This window comes from Syngnathus leptorhynchus, chromosome 14 (genome assembly GCF_054491065.1).
Source record: "Syngnathus leptorhynchus isolate UIUO chromosome 14, UIUO_Slep, whole genome shotgun sequence".
Classification (NCBI taxonomy): domain Eukaryota; kingdom Metazoa; phylum Chordata; class Actinopteri; order Syngnathiformes; family Syngnathidae; genus Syngnathus; species Syngnathus leptorhynchus.
This window is the reverse complement of record NC_141208.1, coordinates 864,642-884,732: the sequence shown is the minus strand read 5'-3', so window position 1 is coordinate 884,732 and position 20,091 is coordinate 864,642. Positions and strand designations below refer to the sequence as shown.

The 20,091-nt window shown below is 43.8% G+C and overlaps 2 protein-coding genes across 15 annotated transcripts; both read right to left on the bottom strand.

The window, feature by feature from the left end:
• Positions 1 to 1,005: 1,005 nt before the first annotated feature.
• Positions 1,006 to 11,945, bottom strand: LOC147045754 (uncharacterized). 8 transcript variants are annotated; one of them, XM_085930209.1, is made up of 38 exons: positions 10,633 to 10,820; positions 9,930 to 10,034; positions 9,798 to 9,824; positions 9,659 to 9,724; positions 9,360 to 9,410; positions 9,067 to 9,147; positions 8,942 to 8,992; positions 8,825 to 8,872; positions 8,677 to 8,724; positions 8,332 to 8,400; positions 8,101 to 8,145; positions 7,916 to 8,029; positions 7,541 to 7,591; positions 7,341 to 7,457; positions 7,122 to 7,190; positions 6,996 to 7,058; positions 6,855 to 6,914; positions 6,680 to 6,742; positions 6,431 to 6,490; positions 6,277 to 6,351; positions 6,119 to 6,211; positions 5,946 to 6,005; positions 5,798 to 5,866; positions 5,659 to 5,727; positions 5,530 to 5,583; positions 5,016 to 5,069; positions 4,861 to 4,935; positions 4,730 to 4,801; positions 4,615 to 4,653; positions 4,451 to 4,513; positions 4,314 to 4,373; positions 4,168 to 4,254; positions 4,022 to 4,084; positions 3,845 to 3,901; positions 3,676 to 3,750; positions 3,548 to 3,587; positions 3,440 to 3,482; positions 1,006 to 3,374 (listed from the first exon to the last, which is right to left on the bottom strand). In XM_085930209.1, exons 1-38 carry the CDS (start codon positions 10,681 to 10,683, stop codon positions 1,637 to 1,639), a joined length of 4,125 nt encoding a protein of 1,374 aa, XP_085786335.1. In that variant the 5' UTR covers positions 10,684 to 10,820; the 3' UTR covers positions 1,006 to 1,636. The 8 variants fall into 8 exon arrangements, with proteins under 8 accessions (XP_085786335.1, XP_085786337.1, XP_085786336.1 ...); XM_085930211.1 differs by having other exon boundaries at positions 4,168 to 4,251; positions 9,930 to 9,977; XM_085930210.1 differs by lacking the exon at positions 10,633 to 10,820 and adding an exon at positions 11,871 to 11,945 and having other exon boundaries at positions 5,530 to 5,727; positions 9,930 to 9,977.
• A 504-nt stretch (positions 11,946 to 12,449) lies between these two features.
• Positions 12,450 to 20,037, bottom strand: apol1 (apolipoprotein L, 1). Of its 7 annotated transcripts, XM_085930414.1 has the most exons (36): positions 20,005 to 20,023; positions 19,802 to 19,921; positions 19,669 to 19,722; positions 19,473 to 19,538; positions 19,344 to 19,403; positions 19,185 to 19,250; positions 18,940 to 19,011; positions 18,812 to 18,883; positions 18,710 to 18,754; positions 18,526 to 18,597; positions 18,393 to 18,446; positions 18,259 to 18,315; positions 18,042 to 18,092; positions 17,933 to 17,980; positions 17,802 to 17,867; positions 17,646 to 17,711; positions 17,480 to 17,551; positions 17,203 to 17,322; positions 17,089 to 17,136; positions 16,940 to 17,014; positions 16,744 to 16,863; positions 16,621 to 16,674; positions 16,303 to 16,359; positions 16,134 to 16,211; positions 16,016 to 16,057; positions 15,862 to 15,939; positions 15,744 to 15,791; positions 15,618 to 15,674; positions 15,505 to 15,558; positions 15,347 to 15,448; positions 15,228 to 15,278; positions 15,113 to 15,148; positions 14,439 to 14,516; positions 14,318 to 14,357; positions 14,106 to 14,157; positions 12,450 to 14,006 (listed from the first exon to the last, which is right to left on the bottom strand). In XM_085930414.1, exons 2-36 carry the CDS (start codon positions 19,802 to 19,804, stop codon positions 13,043 to 13,045), a joined length of 3,078 nt encoding a protein of 1,025 aa, XP_085786540.1. In that variant the 5' UTR covers positions 19,805 to 19,921; positions 20,005 to 20,023; the 3' UTR covers positions 12,450 to 13,042. The 7 variants fall into 7 exon arrangements, with proteins under 7 accessions (XP_085786540.1, XP_085786539.1, XP_085786541.1 ...); XM_085930413.1 differs by having other exon boundaries at positions 19,802 to 20,037; XM_085930415.1 differs by having other exon boundaries at positions 19,473 to 19,532; positions 19,802 to 20,037.
• Positions 20,038 to 20,091: the final 54 nt, after the last annotated feature.

Genomic DNA, 20,091 nt, shown 5'->3' with positions numbered 1-20,091 from the left:
GGGAAAAAGTTTAAGTGAAATTGAAAAGTGCCACACCCGCCCTCACCCCTACTTTTTGATTGGCTGTTTGATCTGTGACGTCACTTGGACACTCCATTAGGTACACCGCCATTTTTAGGTGTACCTAATCACAGGCCACTTCATTAGGGAAAAATCATGGTCAAAATTTAAATGAAAGTGAAAAGTGCCACACCCAAACAACCCCCCACTTTCTGATTGGCTGGTTGATCTGTGACGTCACACGGACACAGGTGTACCTAATCACTTCATTAGGGAAAAAGTTTAAGTGAAAGTGAAAAGTGCCACACCCGCCCTCACCCCCACTTTCTGATTGGCTGTTTCATCTGTGACATCATTCGGACACTCCATTAGGTACACCGCCATTTTCAGGTGTACCTAATCACAGGCCACTTCATTAGGGAAAAATCATAGTCAAAATTTAAATGAAAGTGAAAAGTGCCACACCCAAACAACCCCCCACTTTCTGATTGGCTGGTTGATCTGTGACGTCACACGGACACAGGTGTACCTAATCACTTCATTAGGGAAAAAGTTTAAGTGAAATTGAAAAGTGCCACACCCGCCCTCACCCCCACTTTTTGATTGGCTGGTTGATCTGTGACGTCACTCGGACACTCTATTAGGTACTCCGCCATTTTCAGGTGTACCTAATAACAGGCCACTTCATTAGGGAAAAATCACGGCCAAAGTTTAAATAAAAGTGAAAAGTGCCACACCCGCCCTCACCCCCACTTTCTGATTGGCTGTCATTCGGACACTCTATTAGGTACACCGCCATTTTCAGGTTGGTTCGCGAAGATTCACGAGTAACAGACAGCGTTGCATTGAAAGGTATTATTTAATGAATTTACCCTCTTCAAAAACATACAAGAGAAAAAATGTTACAATAGTTTAGAAAGCTCATCTACACATTAAATATAATTTAAAACACAAGAGCAAGGTTGTTTTTTTTAAAAACCTCTACACGTTAAAAAGAAGTCAGTGTCAATTTAGGCACATAAAATAATTTATTTGTTCAGTAAAAAAACCAACACCAGTGAACTATACATTCAATTATGAAAATTTGCTCTGTTAAAATAATATATTGTAATAGTGTAACTACCCCAAAAACATGAAAACAAATTCTGTTGACAACATTGGCTAAAAGACCTCACCTCAACTAAAGCACTTCTTGCTATGGTTTTAGAGCCCAAAAACTTGGTTTGTCTCCTCAAACCACTGGCAAGAATATGAGGACCAAAAGACCAAGACCGTGCTTTAAACCTGGACCTATGTGAAAAATCTAAACTTGATCACAAAGGTTGACGACTTGGTCCAGTCTAGCATTGAACTTTGTCTTTAAAACGATGAGCAAAACATCAAGGTCCGGCTCTAAATTCAGTCAGGACTTCTTGTTCTTCATGACCACAAATACCTACAGTAGATCTTGCTTAAACAACAGACCTAAATGACCTGGACAAGAGTATGCATAGCTTCAGACATTTGTTGTAATATACAGAATTATTCAGGGCGAGTTTATCACAGTACTCGAAAAGAGAGGTGGACTTGGACTACAACTAAAACAGCAAAGTCTTGCGTAGGGCTATGCTTTAAGGTCATGTGAGAAATTTTGCACTCAAATATCTAAATAGCCATCATCGGGCAGGACACTGGGATGTTGAGAACCTCGATGACTGTGTTTCTGCTCTCTGTCACTTCCTCTCCTCCTGTGATCACTTCCTCTCCTCTCCCGGTCAGTCCTTGTCTTGTCACTTCCTCTTCTGTGACTCTCTGAGCTACTAGCTCCATGCTCTTCGTGGCCTGTCTGGAACTTCTTGCGGGCGCTCTCTATTGGGCTCATTTGTTTTTTGTCTTCCTGCGCCCTCCTCTGGCTCTCGTCCGTGTGGTCCCTCCGGCTGGATTCTTGAGTCCGGTGCGAGGCCCTCCGTTCATTGCTTCTACTGCGAGTGTCCCGTCCATCGCGACTTGCTGTCGTTTCTGTCCTCCAATCCTTTGCTCGAATGCCATCAGTCATTTTGCTGTGTCCACTGCTTCCTCTCTCCTGACTGGCCCGCTCGGCGATATCCACTCTTCCTTCTGGAGTCATCCCGCTGTGACTTTGCTCGTGTTGCAGTGGCTTCCTTTTGGAGCCCTCCATTTTGCCCAGCGATTCTTTCCCCTCGTCTTCTCCGCCCTTTGTGTCTGTTCTTCCCGGCACGCCTTTCCCCTCAACTGGGTCCCATTCTGTCTTTTTGCTGTCCTTCATTTTGGCCTTCTCCTCTCCTTTTTTAAGCGACGCCGCTTCTTTCTCCTGCTTGTCCTTCCGAGCTGCCGCTCGGTTCTCCGTCTCCTTGTCAACTTTGTCCTTCTTTTTCATTTCTTCCTTGGAGTCACTTTCCTTCGCCATGATTTTGCCCTCTTCGATCTTTTTGTCAAGTTTTTCCTCCATGAGGTCCAGCTCTTGCTCCAGTTCCGCCAGCTTCTTTGGATCCGACTCCAAGTCGTCGTCGTCCACCTCCTCCTCCACCTCCTGGATCTCCTCGTACTGCTCCACCTCGATGCCGTCCATGGTCTTCTGCAGCTGCGTCTTGACCTTGTTGAGCTCCAGGAGGCCGTCCTGTAGCTCCTTGCACACGTCCCTGATCTTGGATGCGAACTTGGTCTTGGCACCTTTGCGCAGCTCATGGGAGTCCTTGGCGAGGAAGAAGACGTCAAGGGCCAGGAAGAGTGCCGACATGACCCCCGTGGTGACGCTGATGGCTTGGGCGGCCTTGGCTGCTCCGGCCCCCGCACCCAGCACCTGAACGGTGCTAATGAGCTTGTCGGTGTTTATCATGAGGGCCTTGCCGGCCCGGCCGCCTTCCTTCACCACATGTTTGATGTTGTGGTTCAAGGCCTTTTTAGCGGTACTCTGCGTGTACTTCTCAAAGTCCCACTCCTGCAGAGTATCGATGCCCTCCTGCACAAATTCCATACACTCGCGAATGTCTTTAATCTGCTCCTGGTAGTCCTGGATCATCTTCTCCACCTTCTTGCGGTCCATGTTGGAGTGGACGGCGTCCGTAATGTTGGCCGTGGCCGAGGTGATGCTGCCCGCCGTGGCCACGCCGATGCCTACCGCCGTGACAATGATGGAGGCGCCAAAGGTGAAGGGCGCCAGGATGAGCCCCGTGATGGTGGTCAGGCTGCCGGCCACGCTGGCCACGCCTCCGCCGACGGCCGCCGATATGGTCTTTTTGTGGAAGTAGTCGGCGGCGTCGGCCAGGGCCAGCAGCTCCAGGATGCAGTGTTGCAAGGATGCCCCCCGCTGATTGAAAAGGCGCACAAAGAGTCGCGCCGCCATGTAGACACGGTCGGCCGCCTCCTCCATTGCCCTGCAAACACGGACGGACGTATGTAAAGCAATGTTGTGAAGCCTAAAACCAAAGCGTGTGCATACATTTCCTCCTCATCTTCTTGGAAATTGTTCCACTCGGCCCAACCTGCAGAGACAGGGAGTCAAGACCAAGCACGCTTGCGGATCAAACGTGTCGGACGTCGCACTTGCCTTCAACAGTTTTCCACCAGTCCATCAGGCCGTCGTTCTCCTGCAAGAAAAAAAAGCAACAACGTGACACTCAACTTTGACCTCATGTGATGATGATGATGGGGAACACTGACGGCGGTCAAACACACCTCCTCAGAGTCCAGAGGGTTTCCTTCGGTTGGGTATGCTGCCATTTCCACTGGCTGGACCTCCACCGTGCTCTGCTGAATGATTTACGTACACTACGTTTATTAGCTTCACACAGCTTACCCAAGATCTCGGTTCGTAGCATTGAGGAGGAGGAAAGAAGCAACTAACCTGTGCTGGGATCATCTCCTCCATCTCCATGCTCTCCTCAATGATGGGTATCTTTTCCTGGGCCGCAAGACAAGGAAGAAGAAAAGTCCATCACTTTGGGATGTACGGCAAATCCATCATCCCACAATGGAGACTTTTTTTGTGGGTGTTAGACATTGCTATTACATTTGGTGTTACCTGCGATGATGTGTTGAGTTTTGGCATCCTGGGAAGAGTCTTCTTGACTCTGAAAGATACAACCTGGAGGATGGACCGCAGTGAAATGACGCTCAAGCGAGAGAAGACATTTTGTGCTTTGCTATTTGACCAAAGAAAAGGCTCACTCGTCGTTTCTTTTTGATGGTCTTCCTTCGTCTCAGCCCGCCACCCGAGGGTGGCGCCGCGTCCTCCTTGTTGTCTTCATTGTCCTGCTAGCAAGAACAGCGTATTAGTGCTCGTTAACCCCATGTGACTTCAAAAACAGCCTAACCTGTTTGTCGGCGGATTTGGGCGTTCTCTTGAATATGCCGGCAAAGCCTCCTTTTTTCTCCTGCTCGACATAAACACACAGTCGTCGTATATAATGTACACACACACGTCAAGGCATACAGTGTATTGAATATTCACCTTAGCGGTTGGAGCTTCGAGATTGACAGTAGTGCCTGATAGTTCGTCTCCTGACAAGTCATCCTTGTGGGGGGAGGGAGACCAAAATGAATAAACACAAGAACTTTAAGACAAAATATATATATATATTTAAAACATCACATTTATTTATTATTTCATCTCACCTTGGCACTTTCTTCCAGATTGTCATCACTGAGAGGATCCTGGAAGCAGAAGATGATTTTTGTTATTTTCTGGTAAATAAACAAATAAAAAGTTTAGATCATCCGACGACGTTACCTTGATAGCGATGGAGCGTGGCGCCGGTTTGGGTGACTTTCTGAACATTCCTGCCAAAGCTCCCGTCTTTTCCTGCAAATCAAGTGTTGGGTCAGGTCAGGTAGGAAAAAACACATCCGTCAACATTGTACCTTTGGTCCAGTTTCTTCTGTCAAGTTTTCATTGCTGTCGGATAAGAGCTTCTTCTCGTCATCACCGTTTGACTCCTGCGTAGCAAAAATAATAGCCACAATATATAAAAATAGCAAAAATGAATAGAAATAATCATCATCTGTCGTGTTGTCACCTCGTCAGCTGCTTTTGGAGCTTTCTTGAACATACCACTGAAAATACTTTTTTCCTGGAAAATAACAACAACAACAAAAAGACAAAAAATGCTTATTTGGAATAAAAATGGAAATATAAATTGTTGATAAATACAAATAATAAAATGTAAACATTCAACCATTCCAGAAATAGCCTGTGTGTGGTAAATGTCTACTTACAATTAAAAAATGTGATCATTAAACACTTGAAAAAATGATGGAAAATTCAACAGTTTAACTTAATGTGATTTGATGTTATTTAAAATGTTAAACTAAAAACCAAGAGGCGAAGGTTAAAAGAAGGACATTTACTTTTAAATGAATACAACCCTTGTAGATGCAAAAAAATATATGTCCAGTAATAAACACATTCAACATCAATCTTGAAAAACCTTTCAATAAGTAAATGAAACAAAAATGTGAGGGTCAAAAACTTACAAATATGTTTGTAAAGTAAAACATAACTGCTCTGTGTAAATAAAATGAAGATATTACCTTGACATTGGTGTTTTCGGATAAATTGTCATTACTTGATGACTTCTCCTTGTCCTGGAATGACAAGTGCGTGTTTGTAAGAGGAGGAAAAAAAAACAAAAAACAACCCAGACCCTTTGTGTCAGTAACCTCATCCAGCAGGTTGTCGTTGCTATAGGATCTTTTGAAGATGCCCGCCAGGCCTCCTCCTTTTTTTCCCTAAAGACATGTTTTGTTGTTGTTGGTCAAACAATGAGAGATCAAAAATAACATGTAGACTTTTTGAAACCTTGCGGATCTTCTCGGTCAAGTTCTCAGTGCTTCCGGTCGGCGTCGCTTCACTCTTGACCTCCGCTTCCTGAGATAGTTCAAATCGTATTTTTTTTTTTTTATCAAAGGGTTACGTACAAGAATTTTGGGGATGGAGCGGGAGGCACCTCATCGTCCTCTGCAGGCTTCTGAGGCTTTTTGAACATGTTGCTGAAAAGGTTTTTATCCTGGAAGAAAATGAATAAACATAATCAAATCTTTATACACAACGACACAAAATCAAACAAACTGGCATTTAAATGAAGCACAACATGGATACTAATTGTTCAAAATTTCTTACCTTGGCAGCGCTCTTCTCGCCCACGTTGTCCCCATCCACTGCCGTTGTGGTCACCTGTCCCTTGTCCTCCTTTTCATTGTCCTCCTCACCGTCCTGAAATCAGGACATGCAATTGAAAACTGCAAGTTTGAAAATAGAATTTGTTCAAAAACACTCACCGGTGAGGCGTCTCTCTCTCCTTTGGGGGTCTTCTTTTGGAAGACGCCAAAGAGCCCTCGATCTTTGTCCTGACCCTGCGACCCCCCCCAAACAAAACACACCGTCTTGACAATGGCCGCACGATATGGAAATCTGAAATGTTGCATTGCGTACCGCTTTGTCCTCAGATAAATCCTCGTTGCTGGCTGACAACTTTTTATCCACGCTCTCACCCTGCAAGTGACAAGAACGGAGCCTCGGTCAGTGACACAGAAACACAATCAAAAGTTCAATACTACTTCTTAAATTGAGTACAGTCAATAATAATAATAATAGCTAAAATGGTAAAACCAGAATAAGGTCCAATTTTTCACTCTGAAAAGATTGCATATAAATACTCAAAAATGTCATTGAATTGTTTACCTGGTCAGGCTGAGCCGCTTTGGTAGCCTTCTTAAAGAATCCACCAAATAGTCCGCCTTTTTCCTGAAAGACATTTGTTAGCATCCCCTATACATGAATAAACCTTCATATTATATAAGAGAATTTGTATTATGTTATAAAAACGGGGGAGAAAAAAAAAAAAAAAAAGAATCACCTTATTGTCTGTCAGACTGTCTGTGCTGCCCGAGAGATCATCGCGGGGCTCTTTCGAATCCTATGAGCAAAAATACAATTGACTCCATTGGAATGAACCCTAAGCAAGCAAACTCATGTCATGTACAGAGAATATTTTGACCTGCTTGGGTGCCACCTCTTTGGGAGTCTTTCGGAGGATTGCGCTGAAAAATCCTCCTTTTTCCTGCAACGTAATTTGACACGCTCGTTGGTGACATCTTCAATGATGGAGAGAAGAGCACCTTACCTCGGAGGCCTTCTGGGACAGATTGTCGCTGCTGTCTGAGAGGTCGTCACGGAGACCAGGCTGCTCCTCCTGAAGGAAGAAAAAAAAAAAAAAGCATTAACAGCGCTTCACGTTTTCCACATTTTGCTACCTTTCCAGTTGAACACAATCGCTAGTTGTTGGTGCCAGTCGCCGGCTTGGATCACAAAGAACTCGGTCGTTATTGGGAAGAAGTTTGACCTCATCCATCTGAACTGCTTCTGGCGGTTTCTTCTTGAACACCCCGTTGAAAATTCCAGCGTAAGATTGTTTCTCGTCTTCTTCACTCTCCTCTGAATCGTCGTCCCTTTTCCCGACCTACTTCAGCAAAAAAATTGAAATAAAATGGAAGGGATGACGATGATCAAAAAAACAAGAATGAGACGACCGACAGGAGTTACCGTCACCAAAGGAGGTTTCCGGAACATTCCAGCCAGTCGACCCCCAAAGTCCTGAAAAATAAAATACGTACATGTCGCTGTTATGTTAAGCGCTACTGTTAAAAATAAATGAATCATAATCTAACACCATTTTTTGAAATAATGTAAACAGATTTCAAGACTTTTGATAAAAATATGAATTGATTACAAAATAATTGAATGAAAAATATATGTATTATTAATATAAGAATGAATTGGAAGTAATCATTGACCAAATAAAAGATAAAACCAGTGAATCCTGGTAAAAATGGGAAAACTTTATGGAAGAAAATAGAAAGAATATGTCTTGTTTGACAATGATGAGAAGCGGATTTCATCATCATCCTCATGTCTTACTTGTTTGGATTCTGCACTTTTGTCCTGTTTGACTTTGTCACCGGCCGTCCGTTCTTTTTCCTGAGACGCTTCCTCCTTGTTGGGATCGAGAAGTGCCTCGCCACTGCCGCCAACCTTCAAGGGAGACAAATGTCAACATCTGCGCACATTCTGATTATGATGACGACCGTCATCGCATCTCGTACTTTGGGTGTGGACTTGAGGTGCTTCATCATGCCCCTCAGGACGCCCTGCCGAGCCAAAAATTCACATGCCGTCACGTTTCACACGCTCGTAACAACACGTACACATTTGATTATTTACAATAAGAATGAAGGTAATTCTGAAAAATAGATAGTACCTACACACAAACACGTGCAAGTACACATGCACGCACGCACGCGCGCGCGCGCACAAGGACGGACAGTGCTAAATACCGGTTTGGCGGATGCGGCGTGTTTGTCCGGAGTGTCGTCACCTCTGTCCTGGTCGTCAGTCAAATGACTCTGAAGCAAACACATGAGTGTGAGTCACAAAAACTGGTTCTGTCGGTGTGTGTTGAACACGTGAGCACGCTCTTATAAACCCGTTTGGCCAGAGAAGCCATCCAACCTTGCCTCTGTCCATCCTTTGTCTCCGCTTCTTACACAAGTTATGCGTAGTGTTAGTATAGCAAGTGGCGTGAGATCTTGATTTGACAAATCCTCAAATTCATTTCAGTTGCCCATCCCCTTTTAGTACGTATTAGAAGCATTGTTAGCATTAGCACCCACATTGCTTACAATGAATGACGCTTTTTTGTCTTTCAGGCTTTTTCGCAACTTGGCTGTCTGCATTTGAGGAAAATGAATGAGCTTTCAAATCAATCAATCAGTCAATCAATCAATCAATCAATCAATCAAAATGTAATTTAACCGGGGAGTGACAAACCTTCTTGATGTCAGAGGCCGCATCTGACTGGACGCTTTTGGCAGAAATCTGAAGAAAGAAGGGGATCAAGTGTTCGTGTTACGGGCAAACAGCGAGATGGCGTCACGAGAAGCGTACTTGCTTGTCGTCACTGTTGCCTTGACTGTGTCTTGTTGTCCGGTTCCTCTCCTGAGTGCAAAAAAACCTCCTAAATTCAGATTTTAAATTCACTTTTGGTTTTTTCGGACAGTTCTGTACTTCACCTGCTTTGCTTGTCTAGGTGGGGGCACAGGAGTTTCTGTTTTGTTCTCCTTGGTCTCCCTTTGTGTCACGTTTCTCTGGCCCTGAAAATCACATCAATAATCATGAAACGACTTGTTTTTTTGTGTAATGCTAAATGTTTTGAAATATTGTGTTTTCAACACCAATTTCTAAAATGACACAGTTTAAATCACTTTAAAAAATACAGACTTTTTTTTATTTAAGACGTCAAAAAAGTTATTTTGAATCGATTTCCCAGAGAATAAACATATATAAATTCCTTCTATCATCTTACCTCACCATCCACGGCTAATCTTTTCAAATGATACTGTGTTTGGCTCAGTTCCTGCACACACACACAAAAAGATTGAATTACAGTCCATTCATGCACAATCCGCGTTTTCTCACTTGTTACAAGAACCAGGTGTCCTCTTTTGCTGACCTGCTATCAAACAAACAATCAACCTTTAAGGTGACGGCTTGAACGTTGAAATAAATGATAAAATAATTCGAAAAAGCCCACTGAAAAAGAAACAAAAGACTCAACGCACATTTTGAAACATTTTTGACAGAAAAATATTAGTTTGTACACACGCTGTGCTTTGGTCGCGGAGGCACCACAGGGATGGGCTTGTCCGACTTCTCTGCATCGTTTCGAGGCTGTAAACAAAAAGTCGGTTGTTTTTTTTACACCTCAGCGAACATTCGGTTACTGGGCGGGCGGATGAAGTACCTCGGGAGGCCAGGGAGGCAGTTTGCTCTGTGAAGGCAACAAAGAATACTGTATTATTAGAAATATCACTCAGGAGTGTCTTGTTTTTTTTTTAATATGGTTGTTATATATTAATATTGATGTGTTTCTCACGGGCTTGGTTTTCTTTTTTGCTTCGGGCTTCATCACGCACGGCTCCATCTCAATGACAAAAAACAGAAGACTGAAGATCAGAAGATCACCGTGGTACCGAGACAACTTCCACATGTGTGTGAAATGATGGAAGTTATTTATGAGCATATTTGGACTTTTTAAATGACTTAAATGGTAAAAGTAGGCCAGTCAAGAATGCACGCTACTGAGAAAAATGGACAGTACTCATCATTCAAATGTAAAGAATTTGAATTGTTTTAAAAGTTTGCTCATTAGCCGCTAGACGGCAGTATAACACAGTTACACTACACACAAACACAGAGGAAGACCATCACATCTAGCCTCCAATAACGTTTGTTTTTCGAGACAACAAATTCAACTAAAACGTGACGTTGCTGTTTGTTTTGTTAACTCTTGAGCTACTTTGTAATAATTCAAAATGTACTTTACAGAATTTTGGGACACCCGGAAGTGCTTCATAATGACAATTTAATTGTGAAAATACACATTTCCTGTCTAGTTGACTATGAAAAGACACATTTCCCCCCCAATTATGAAAGTGAGAGCTCTCTGCTCTGGAGAGAGCCACAATAGAAAAAAAAAGTCGACATTTTTCATGATTTAAATGAAAGCGCTCACATTTGATCACAGCTGGACAATAAGCGTTCACATGTCCGATCAGCTGATATGTTATTTGTCTCACCTCGCTGCTGTTCCTGCCTCCCTCTCTCTCTCCCTCAAGAAGTAATGGCATCCAAAGACACACGCGAACGAACGAACGAACACAAGTGAAGTGAAGTGAATGCCTCCCGCTCACAAGTTTCCCAAAGTCTTCACTTGACTTCACCACACCACACCACACCACACCCCGCAACGCAACGCATCTGCCGCCGCAGACGGAGGCGTTCACGAGCTCCGAAATTTCGAAATTATTTTTGGGGCTTGATTTCCCCAAATGTGAGTAGTTTCACAATGTGTGAATAAGAAATAAATGCCCAATAACAAACTCAATTGAACATTTCACAATTATCAAAACAAATTGGTTTTATGATTTTTTTTTTTTAATAGAAAACCAAATATTTTATTACAGTGCTCCTCAAACTTTTAACACCATTACTGTAAAAAAAAAAGTAATGTGTTTAATGGTACGTATTTTAGAATGAAAAAAAACCTTTTGTAATATTAGAGCTAAATGATCTTAATTTTTTTGGTCAAACATTACATGAATTAAATGTATTTTATAGACATTTACAATTCATTATATCAATTTTGTTTCAGATTAATTTTCCTTTATTTGTCTTAATGCTCCTTTCTGTAACTTGACGCAATGACATCTCCAGTATCACGCAATGTTTGACTTTCTAAATATAATCTTTTGTGCATGTTCCTGCTTGTTAGCGTCTCTGATGCCTCGCCAAAGATCTTCTATTGCATTAAGTAACGTAGCGCCACTCTTCATGTGTGCTACAGTCAAGTTCTTTATACACTACAATCCTACCAATCATCCATCCACCCACTTCCAAAAGTTCCTTAATAGGGTCAAGGGTGAGCTGCAACATCATCGCAGCTCACTTCGGCAAAGGGGCAAGATAGACCTTGTACTTTCCAATCACAGGGCACATATGGAAAAACATTCTCATTCAGACCACAAAGTGAAAGAAAAGCCAAGCAGCGGAGATCACCAAAAGCCCACCCAGGAAGGCCTGAGCCCGTATTCAAACTTGGACTCTGTGCAAACCAACAAGAATAATAGTCATATCATTATAAAACTGCCATTAGAAACATTCATTCTGATAATTAGCAACTTCTACCTCGCCTTGCTTTGTTTACCAGCAGGCCGACTCAAACACATACATACACAACATGCAGATGAAGCAAGTCATGCACAACTGCAATCATCATCCACATCATGTGTCAGCATGATAAAAGTGAGGATTTTACCTGCCGACGATGTCGTCGAAACCTTTTGTTTTATTTCCTTTGTTGGTGACTCACAAGGGAGGAGATGGAGGAGGTAGGGGCAGGGCCTAACTCACCTGGGTCCCGGCAGCTTTGACTCATCGCTTTCAACCTCACATCTGACACAAAAAAAGAAAGAAAGGGTTGCCAATGTCGGCCAAATCAAAGAAATGATTATGACCAAATAAATATATGCTAATTGAGTAGTACTTATTGGTGGAAAACCATCCAATTAAATCAAATAATTTAACTACTATACAATTTTGTATTGATACAATAAAAAGAATCATTACAGATCCTTTGTGTGTGTTTAGGGTTATTTTCATTCTTTCAACTACTGTTGCTGTTTTAATGTTTTATGTTTTTTTAAATACATCCATATCATACGTGTCTAATAAAAACTAATATATGTATTTTATTAATAAATGACCATTTATGTTGACTTAAAAAAACAAGTTATTTTTTTTATGAATTCATCTTTTCTTCAAAGATAAATTTCATATTGCCCATACCTCTTTTTAACCTGTTTGCCATGTGCATAGGATACAAAACAATCAGGCCTTCATGGGAATCTTTATTTTTATATTGCACAGATTACCGGTACAGCCACTTTTTCTTTCACCACCTATTACACGACACATAACTGCACATCCTACATCCACCCTCAATAAATACAAAAGTTCAATAAAAAAACAAAGCATGGAATTATCCAGTGAACAGGTTTGCGCTAAAAGCACTGGCATTGTTGTTAGAGTCACTCTAGTGTCCAAAGATTCCAATATTGTTCCAAAACTATATAAGACATAATGATACATTTCATTTTGAGACAGTTGACTAACGTTAGCTAGCTAGTATGGTGCAATTTAGTACAATAAAAGGCACACGAGTTAAAAAAAATGACGAAAACATTATTTGTATATCAAAAATGTTTTGATCATTGAAAAATCCTCCCACGCCATGAAGAGTAAAAACCAGGGGCATCAATTCCCTAAAGTGATTAGTTCAACAATTTTGCCAGCCCAAAAACTTGTCAGAATGGTCATCCATCTGGTTTAGTTGTATATTTTGTTCCTGTTTGTATTTCAGACTAACTTTTGGTTATCATTTTGGGACTTAGCATCTCTTTGGATATCGGCTTTGTTTTTGGCCGTCCGTCACACGTACTCCCTGTTGTCGAGGTCTTTCTTGATGGCTTTCTTAATGCGGTCGATCTCATCTTCTTCCGAGCTGTCGTAGTCGTAACCCCCTTTCGTCTTCTCCTTCTCACCCGAAGCGTCGTCCTCTGGTCGGTTTTCGTCCTGCGGCGCGGCGGTGCACTGCAGCTCCTCTCGGATGGTGTTGAGCTCCACCAGGCCTTCGTGCAACTGCGAAGCCACCTCCCGTATTTTAGCGGCAAACTCAGACTTGGCGCCCTTCTTGAGCTCCTTGGAGTCCTTGGCCACAAAGTAGATGTCCATCCCCACAAAGAGGCCCGTGAGGACACCGGTGGCCATGCTGGCAATCTGAACAGCGCGGGCCGCTGTGCTGCCCGCCACGTTGGCGATCTGCACCACACGCATGATCTCGTTGGCGTTAATAAGGATGGCTTTGCCCGCCATGGCGCCGTCCTCGTAGAAGCTGCTGCTGAGCACGGGGAATTCGCGGTTGTAAGCGTTGTTCTTCATCTTGATGAGGTCGAAGCGCCGCAGGTTCTCGATTCCCTGCTTGATGAACTTGAGGCACTTGTTGAGGTCCGCCATCTTCTCTTGGTAGTCCTCCACAATCTTCTCGACTTTCTTGCGGTCCAAGGAGTTGTTGACCTGGTTGGAGATGCTGGCGCCGGCCGAAGTGAGGCCGCCCGCCGTGGCCACGCCCAGCCCCACGGCCGTCACGATCAGAGAGGTGCCGAAGGTGACGGGCGCCAGGGCCAGGCCGGCGATGGTGGCCACGCCGCCGATGGCGCTGGTGGAGCCGCCGGTAATCTGAGCAATCTTGGTGTTCTTGTTGAATTTATCCAGGCCGTCGGCCATGCCGTTCAGGTTGATGACGTGCTGCCAAAGGCTCTCGGCGCGCTCTGAGAAGAGCTTGTTGAACACCCGGATGCCCTTCTGAACCTTCTCCGCTGTCACCGCAAATGCCCTGAACATAGTAGTTGCAATTTTACAACGGACACAAACGCATAGCGATATAAAAATAAATATCGATGACAAACTTGGAATGTCTATCCCCGACACTTACTTAGCTTCTTCTTTATCGGTCATGTCGTCCTCCTGAGGCGTGTCCTCCCAAGCTGAGGAAGAAGACATTTTAAAAAATGCAAAATAGAGTCGATCCTATTTGAAGAACAGCGAGCGTCCTTTTCAATGCTGTCGTGACGACCATTTCACAATTATTCGTCAGAGTCTGAAGTTGGGACAGGGTCAATTGTGCACAATTTGTGATAAACTTACACTCCACATTGTTCCACCACTCCATAAGACCGTCCATGTCCTGTAAGATGAACCAAACCAAAATGTTGTTGGCTCGATGAAGGCCAGTTCACTAGATCTTGTCATGGAAATGCAAAGTGACCTGTCTATCTTCAGGTTGCGATGGATCAATGCGGAATTCCTCCAGCCGTTCAAACAAACCCCTGTTTCCACCCTCGTTCTGGAACACAAGCAGTGCCAAGTAGTTGTTGGGTTTTTTCCCCAATGAATTCTGCTGTTTACTTCAACAATTAGAAAGTGGAGTTTTCTCTGCATTTGGTGACAAAAGGACTCTGACAATATATCAAATAAAAACAGTTCTGAAACATTATATATATCCAAATACGTATTGTATATAATACATTTTATGTTGACCAAATAAAAAGTGTCACTGTGTCAAACCAGTTCCAACCAAACTGAATATCTCATTATAATGTTATTGTGTGTTTTACAGGAAAAGAACAATATCTGATCGTAGGAGGTGTTCCTCCTGAAGCAGAAGCAGAAGCGGCGTCTCGGTAAAGGCAAGCAGATAAACAAGTCAGGACACATTGTGGCAGCCTCATCTCCCCTTACGTGCCTTCATGCAGCGCCTTTTGTCTTGGAATGCAAGGCAGGAGCAAAAAGTGACGAAAAAAACACATGTTGGGAGGGTGTCAGGTGACCCAAACGGAAAGTGACACTGTGTGGGAAGAAAGCCCTTACAGCCTCAATGAACATTGTGTGGAACCAAAACAAAAAAAAAAAAACAGAATTGAAATGAAATCAAATGTGTACCTCAGCCTCTTCATCGCGTCTCTGTGTCATTTTGTTCTGCAACACACGAAAAGCAATTGGCTCAGTCTCCACCAGCGATAATAAGCACTCGAGCTAATCAAAGCGTGAGCATTACCTTGACTCGAGGCATGAAGGGATTGTGGCGTTTCGGCTTCTTGACTTTGACCTAAAAAGCAAAAACAAGTGAAACAAGACAAAGCATTCATCATGAGAGTAAGCAACCAAAAAAAAAACCTCTTCTGGTTTGTTGGTGCCATCCTCTTCCTTTCCATTGGACTGTTCCGCTTCCGCTTCTCCCGCTGCTTCGTCTTTCAGCACTTCATCGTCGCTCTGAGGCTGTCGTCACGTGATAAGCGTCAAACGTTGCCGACGCGTCGGTAACATTCACGTACCTTGGCAGCAGCGCGTGACGTGAACGGGTTGTAGCGCTTTTGTTTCTTCTTGGTCTAGGAAAGCCACAGTGAGAACCCTCAAAAAACATCTAGTCATAACATTAACACCTCACCTCCACTTCATTCCCCTGGCCGCCATCTTCTTTCAGAAACTCCTCATCTGATCGGATCTGCCGGATAATGACCTCGTTAATAGGCATCTACGTATTCGAGTCGCCTTCAAGCTCCATGATGAGAACCTGATTTTGGTTTGCTTGCTCCTGCACCACTGCTTTGCTCCTGAGCTCCTGATAGAGAAACAAGAAGCAGGTCAAGTGCAAACACGCAAACAAAAAAAACATTCGAGGCTTTTCCTACCTCCGCCGAAGGCCTGCGTGGAGGAACTTTGGGGGCTTCCTTATCTGCCCTCTCCCGAGACGCCATGACCTTGTCGTCCTGCGGTAGGCAAAGTACATGCCATTTGTTGCCCCAAAGCCAAAACTTGGCAAGCCACAGATGAGTAAGTAAGTACCTTAGCGTCTTCAAATGCTTTGGCAGGAACCTGTGTCTTCTCCTGTCAATGTGTGACAAAGTCAAGGCGGCCGTGTCAGCAAGAGTGTCAAGTGGAAACAAACTACTGTCAAACAAACCTCTGAAGTGGGTCGGTGCGGAAGTGGCGGCGTTTCACTTCTCTGCTTTGGCTCCCTGTCGACGGCGCTATTTTGGAGCTAGCCAGGGTGAAACACAGGAAGGATTTAAAGAGAGAGGACGTGCGTGTGTTGTCACTGATTACTCACGAGAATGAATATAGTACAGTACTTTTGGTTTGCCCTCCACTTGTTGCTCACTTTCTTTGAGAGTCTCTTGCACGTCTTTCTGTGCAAAGAAAGAAAGATCAACTTGTTGACTTTATTGAAAAGTCATAGCGTTTTGAAAAAGTCCTCAAATCGACCTAACACACAATCAACCTTGAGAGCTGTCCTAAAACTCAAGTCAGTGTTGTGTTTAAGAGCAAAACATCTCCAAATGGTCTTGAAACAGTCACCGTTGCGTAACAGAGAAAGAGAAACCGCAGCCCCGTGCCCAGCACCGTCCGTCACCGTGAAGCCCGGCAAAAACAAATGACAATTAAGTTACTTTATTGGCAGGCTTGAATGGATTCAATTTGGACATGGCTCCCATCATGGCGTTCTGAGGGAGGCGGGGACACGTTAAGATGGAGGTCGCAGAGGACTATCAACGCCAGGAACATTCCAATACCTGTTTGTGGCTGGACAATTTGTCGCCGGCGACGGGCGCGTCATCGTCACTGGAGTCACTTTCCTTGTCCTTTTCAGACCGGAACGGATTCAGTTTGTTCATGGCACCGGCCAGCTTACTCTGGTGAAAGAAAATAATGTTTCAAACAAACACCAATTACAAGGTTCAGGCAAGGAAATCCACAAACACGGAGAACCTGTTTATGGCTAGTCTGGTTGTCGCTGGTGTCTGACGTCTCCTCAGTAACATCAGCATCTGAGTTCTCCTTCTCCTAAACAAAGGCAGATTTTGATATTCATATTACTGGAGCTTTTCAGCGAAAACGGCACAAATGGACCAACGCACCGGTTTGTCATAGGAGAAGGCGTTCTTCATCATGGCGCTGAAGCCGTTCTGAAGGCACACAGACACACTCAAGTCAAATTGTTCACAAAAATTGTCGATCACTGTATTGATTACCTGCTTGACTTTGGGCTTCTCCGTCAAGTTTTCTTTGGAACCCAGCGACTTTTCCTTCCACGTCTTCTCGGCGAGACTGTCGCTGCTGGAGGACAGCTTGCCGGTTGCCGTCAAGTCCTCCTAAAACATAAAAGCGGATGATCACGGCTCACGTGACGTTCGCGAGCTGAGCCGTGATTGGTCGGTACCTAAACACGGTTTTCATTTAACACAGTCGCGGTAAAACAAATGAAAAAAAAGTTGAAGTTCAAGAATATAAGTTAAAAAATATCTCCACCTGAGACTGTGTTCTGGTTGCAGAAGTCTGTTTGGGCTTTTTGAACATGCCGCTAAAGAGTCCTCCTTTCTCCTGCAAAAACAACAGGAAATGAATGCTGAGGTTTTCACGCTAACGCAAAGCCTCAAAGCCTCGAAGCCTCGAGGTTGAGCGCCGCTGAGCTGACCTTAGCCCCGCCCTCACAGAGGTTTTCACTGCTGGCCGAGAGTTCGCTGGATTGAGACAAATCATCCTGGACCAGTCCATAAATTGCAAAGTCAAATGAAAATGATACGTTCACACTTTAAAAAAAAGACAAATTCATGGCTCAACTGCTGCTCACCTGAGACTTTTCTTTGACCAGCTTTGGTGATTTTTTAAACATCCCGCTAAACATTCCAGCTGACTCCTGAGAAACAGCACGTTAGCTATTGATGTGAAGATTATTTTGCGCTAGAGAAAAGTAACGCTCACCTTGGAATTGCTGCTTTCAGACTGCTCGTGGTTATCCGACAAATCATCCTGGAAAAGAAGCAGACGGTTGTAGGACGATGAAGTCGTACGAGAGGGGTGTGGGAATCACCTGAGATTGGGTTCTTTTTTTAAACATCCCACTGAACATTCCGCTGCTCTCCTACAGGGGGGAAAACAAACACATTGTCCTCAAAAGGTCAAATACTGTATATATATTTTTTTAGAACGTATTACTAGTCTTGAATTCAAGTCCTGAAATTGTCCTAAAACAAATTCAGTGCTGCATTTACGTCTGGAGATGGCCATTTTTACAAATAGTCGCGCACCTTGCTGTTATCATTCCCATTGTTCTGTTTGGCGGACAGGTCAATGTCTAGAAGATCCTAAAAGAACAAAAGGGAATATTAGAATTGACTAGACATGCACGTCATATAGGCGTCATCTTAGTATGTCACGTCACCTGTGAGGGTCTGCGTGCATGTCCCCGTTTTTTCAGCATCACGCCAGATTGGTCCTGCGTAGGACGAGCGGCGGCGTTTGTATCAGAGGCTCGCTCACTGGTGTGCGTTAATTATACAAGTGCGCTCGCTCACCTTGCCCTGCTTGCTTTTATCCAAGACGCCATTGCTGGCTGAATGCTCTGGATTGTGTTGTGAGACCGCTGCCTAAAAAAACAACACAAAAAACTCATTCAGCACTGGACAAAAAGGCAGTCGACAGTCTTACAACAATCAAACCATCGTGGCTCTTTTGAAAAGGTGACATTCAATTATTCACCTTGGCGTTGTTATTGCTGGCGGACACGTCGATGTCGAGAAGATCCTAAGCAAACAAAATATATTTTTCAACTCGTGCATGTGCGATCGTTGTATGGTGTACCTGCGAGGGCCTGCGTGCATGTCCTCGTTTGGGAGTTTTTTTCAGTATTCCGCTCATCATGCCAGACTTGTCCTGCGTAGGACAAATGAGTTTAGCATCAGAGGCTAACTATACAAATGTGCGCTCACCTTGGATGGCTTGCTGTCATCTAAGCTGCCGTTGCTGGCAGAAAGCTCTGGATTGTGCTGTGAGAGCGCCACCTGAAAAAACAAAAAACATATTCCTCATAACAGCTTTGACCTTCAAGGCAGCCCAAAAGTGACCTGTAAAAACAATTGCATGGGCGAGAGAATAAAGCGAGTGACAAAGCAAGCATGAAGCTTGTCTTACTCGAAGTTCAGAAAGTAGCAATTATGTGGAATTTCTAACAAACCTCTTGTGGCTCTTTGGACAATTTAGGCTGCTTCTTGAACATGCCCTTAAACATGCCGCCTTTGTCCTGGAATCATGATTTTTTTTTTAAAAAAGCCAATTATTTGGGTGTCTACATTAGCACCGCACACCAATGCAACGATAGAAATCAGGACGTGACCTTGTTGTCGTTCAGACTGTCGTTACTCTTTGACAGTTCACTGCTGACCGACAGCTTGTCCTGTGTTGTAAACATTCCAACTGTAAGGTTGCAAGGTTGATTCCTACTGGCATTATTGTCATGCGTCACCTGGGCTTCGGACGATTTGGAGGATTTCTTGAACATGCCGCCAAACAATGCTGCTTTTTGCTGAAACTCAAGAGGAACAAAATGCTGATTGCTCATTGCGCAGCCCTTTCAAAAGTTGGCAAATTGTTAAACAGGATCAGGAGTATATTGTGTATGTGTGTATCTTTTTTTCAAATGTTGACGCGTTTGTACTCACTGTGACGTCTCCTTCATCGCGCTCCAAGTCCAGATCAAGGTCGCCATATCGATTCTGTCCAAATACGTTCAACATATCAAACGATTTGACAACAACATAAATGTGTGTGTATAGCAAAGCTCCTTTGGCTCACCATTTTGGATGTGTTTTAGCTTCAGTCTCTGTCCGAAGCAAACTTGTGAAGAAGATTCTCCACGTCCTCTTTCCGTGAAGGAGTTTTCCGGGCTTTCGAACTGAACAGTTCCGCCCACTCCTGCTCATTTGGGAAAAGACTCTTTCACCCAGTTCCTTGTGACGACTTGTATGCAAAAGCAAAGTTAAAAAACCCCGACGAACCAGTTCAACGAGTCTTGTGGATGAGAAGGGCGTGGCCTGACTCACCTGGTAACAGGATAAGTGTGGTGCGTTGCGTTCAGTGCTACT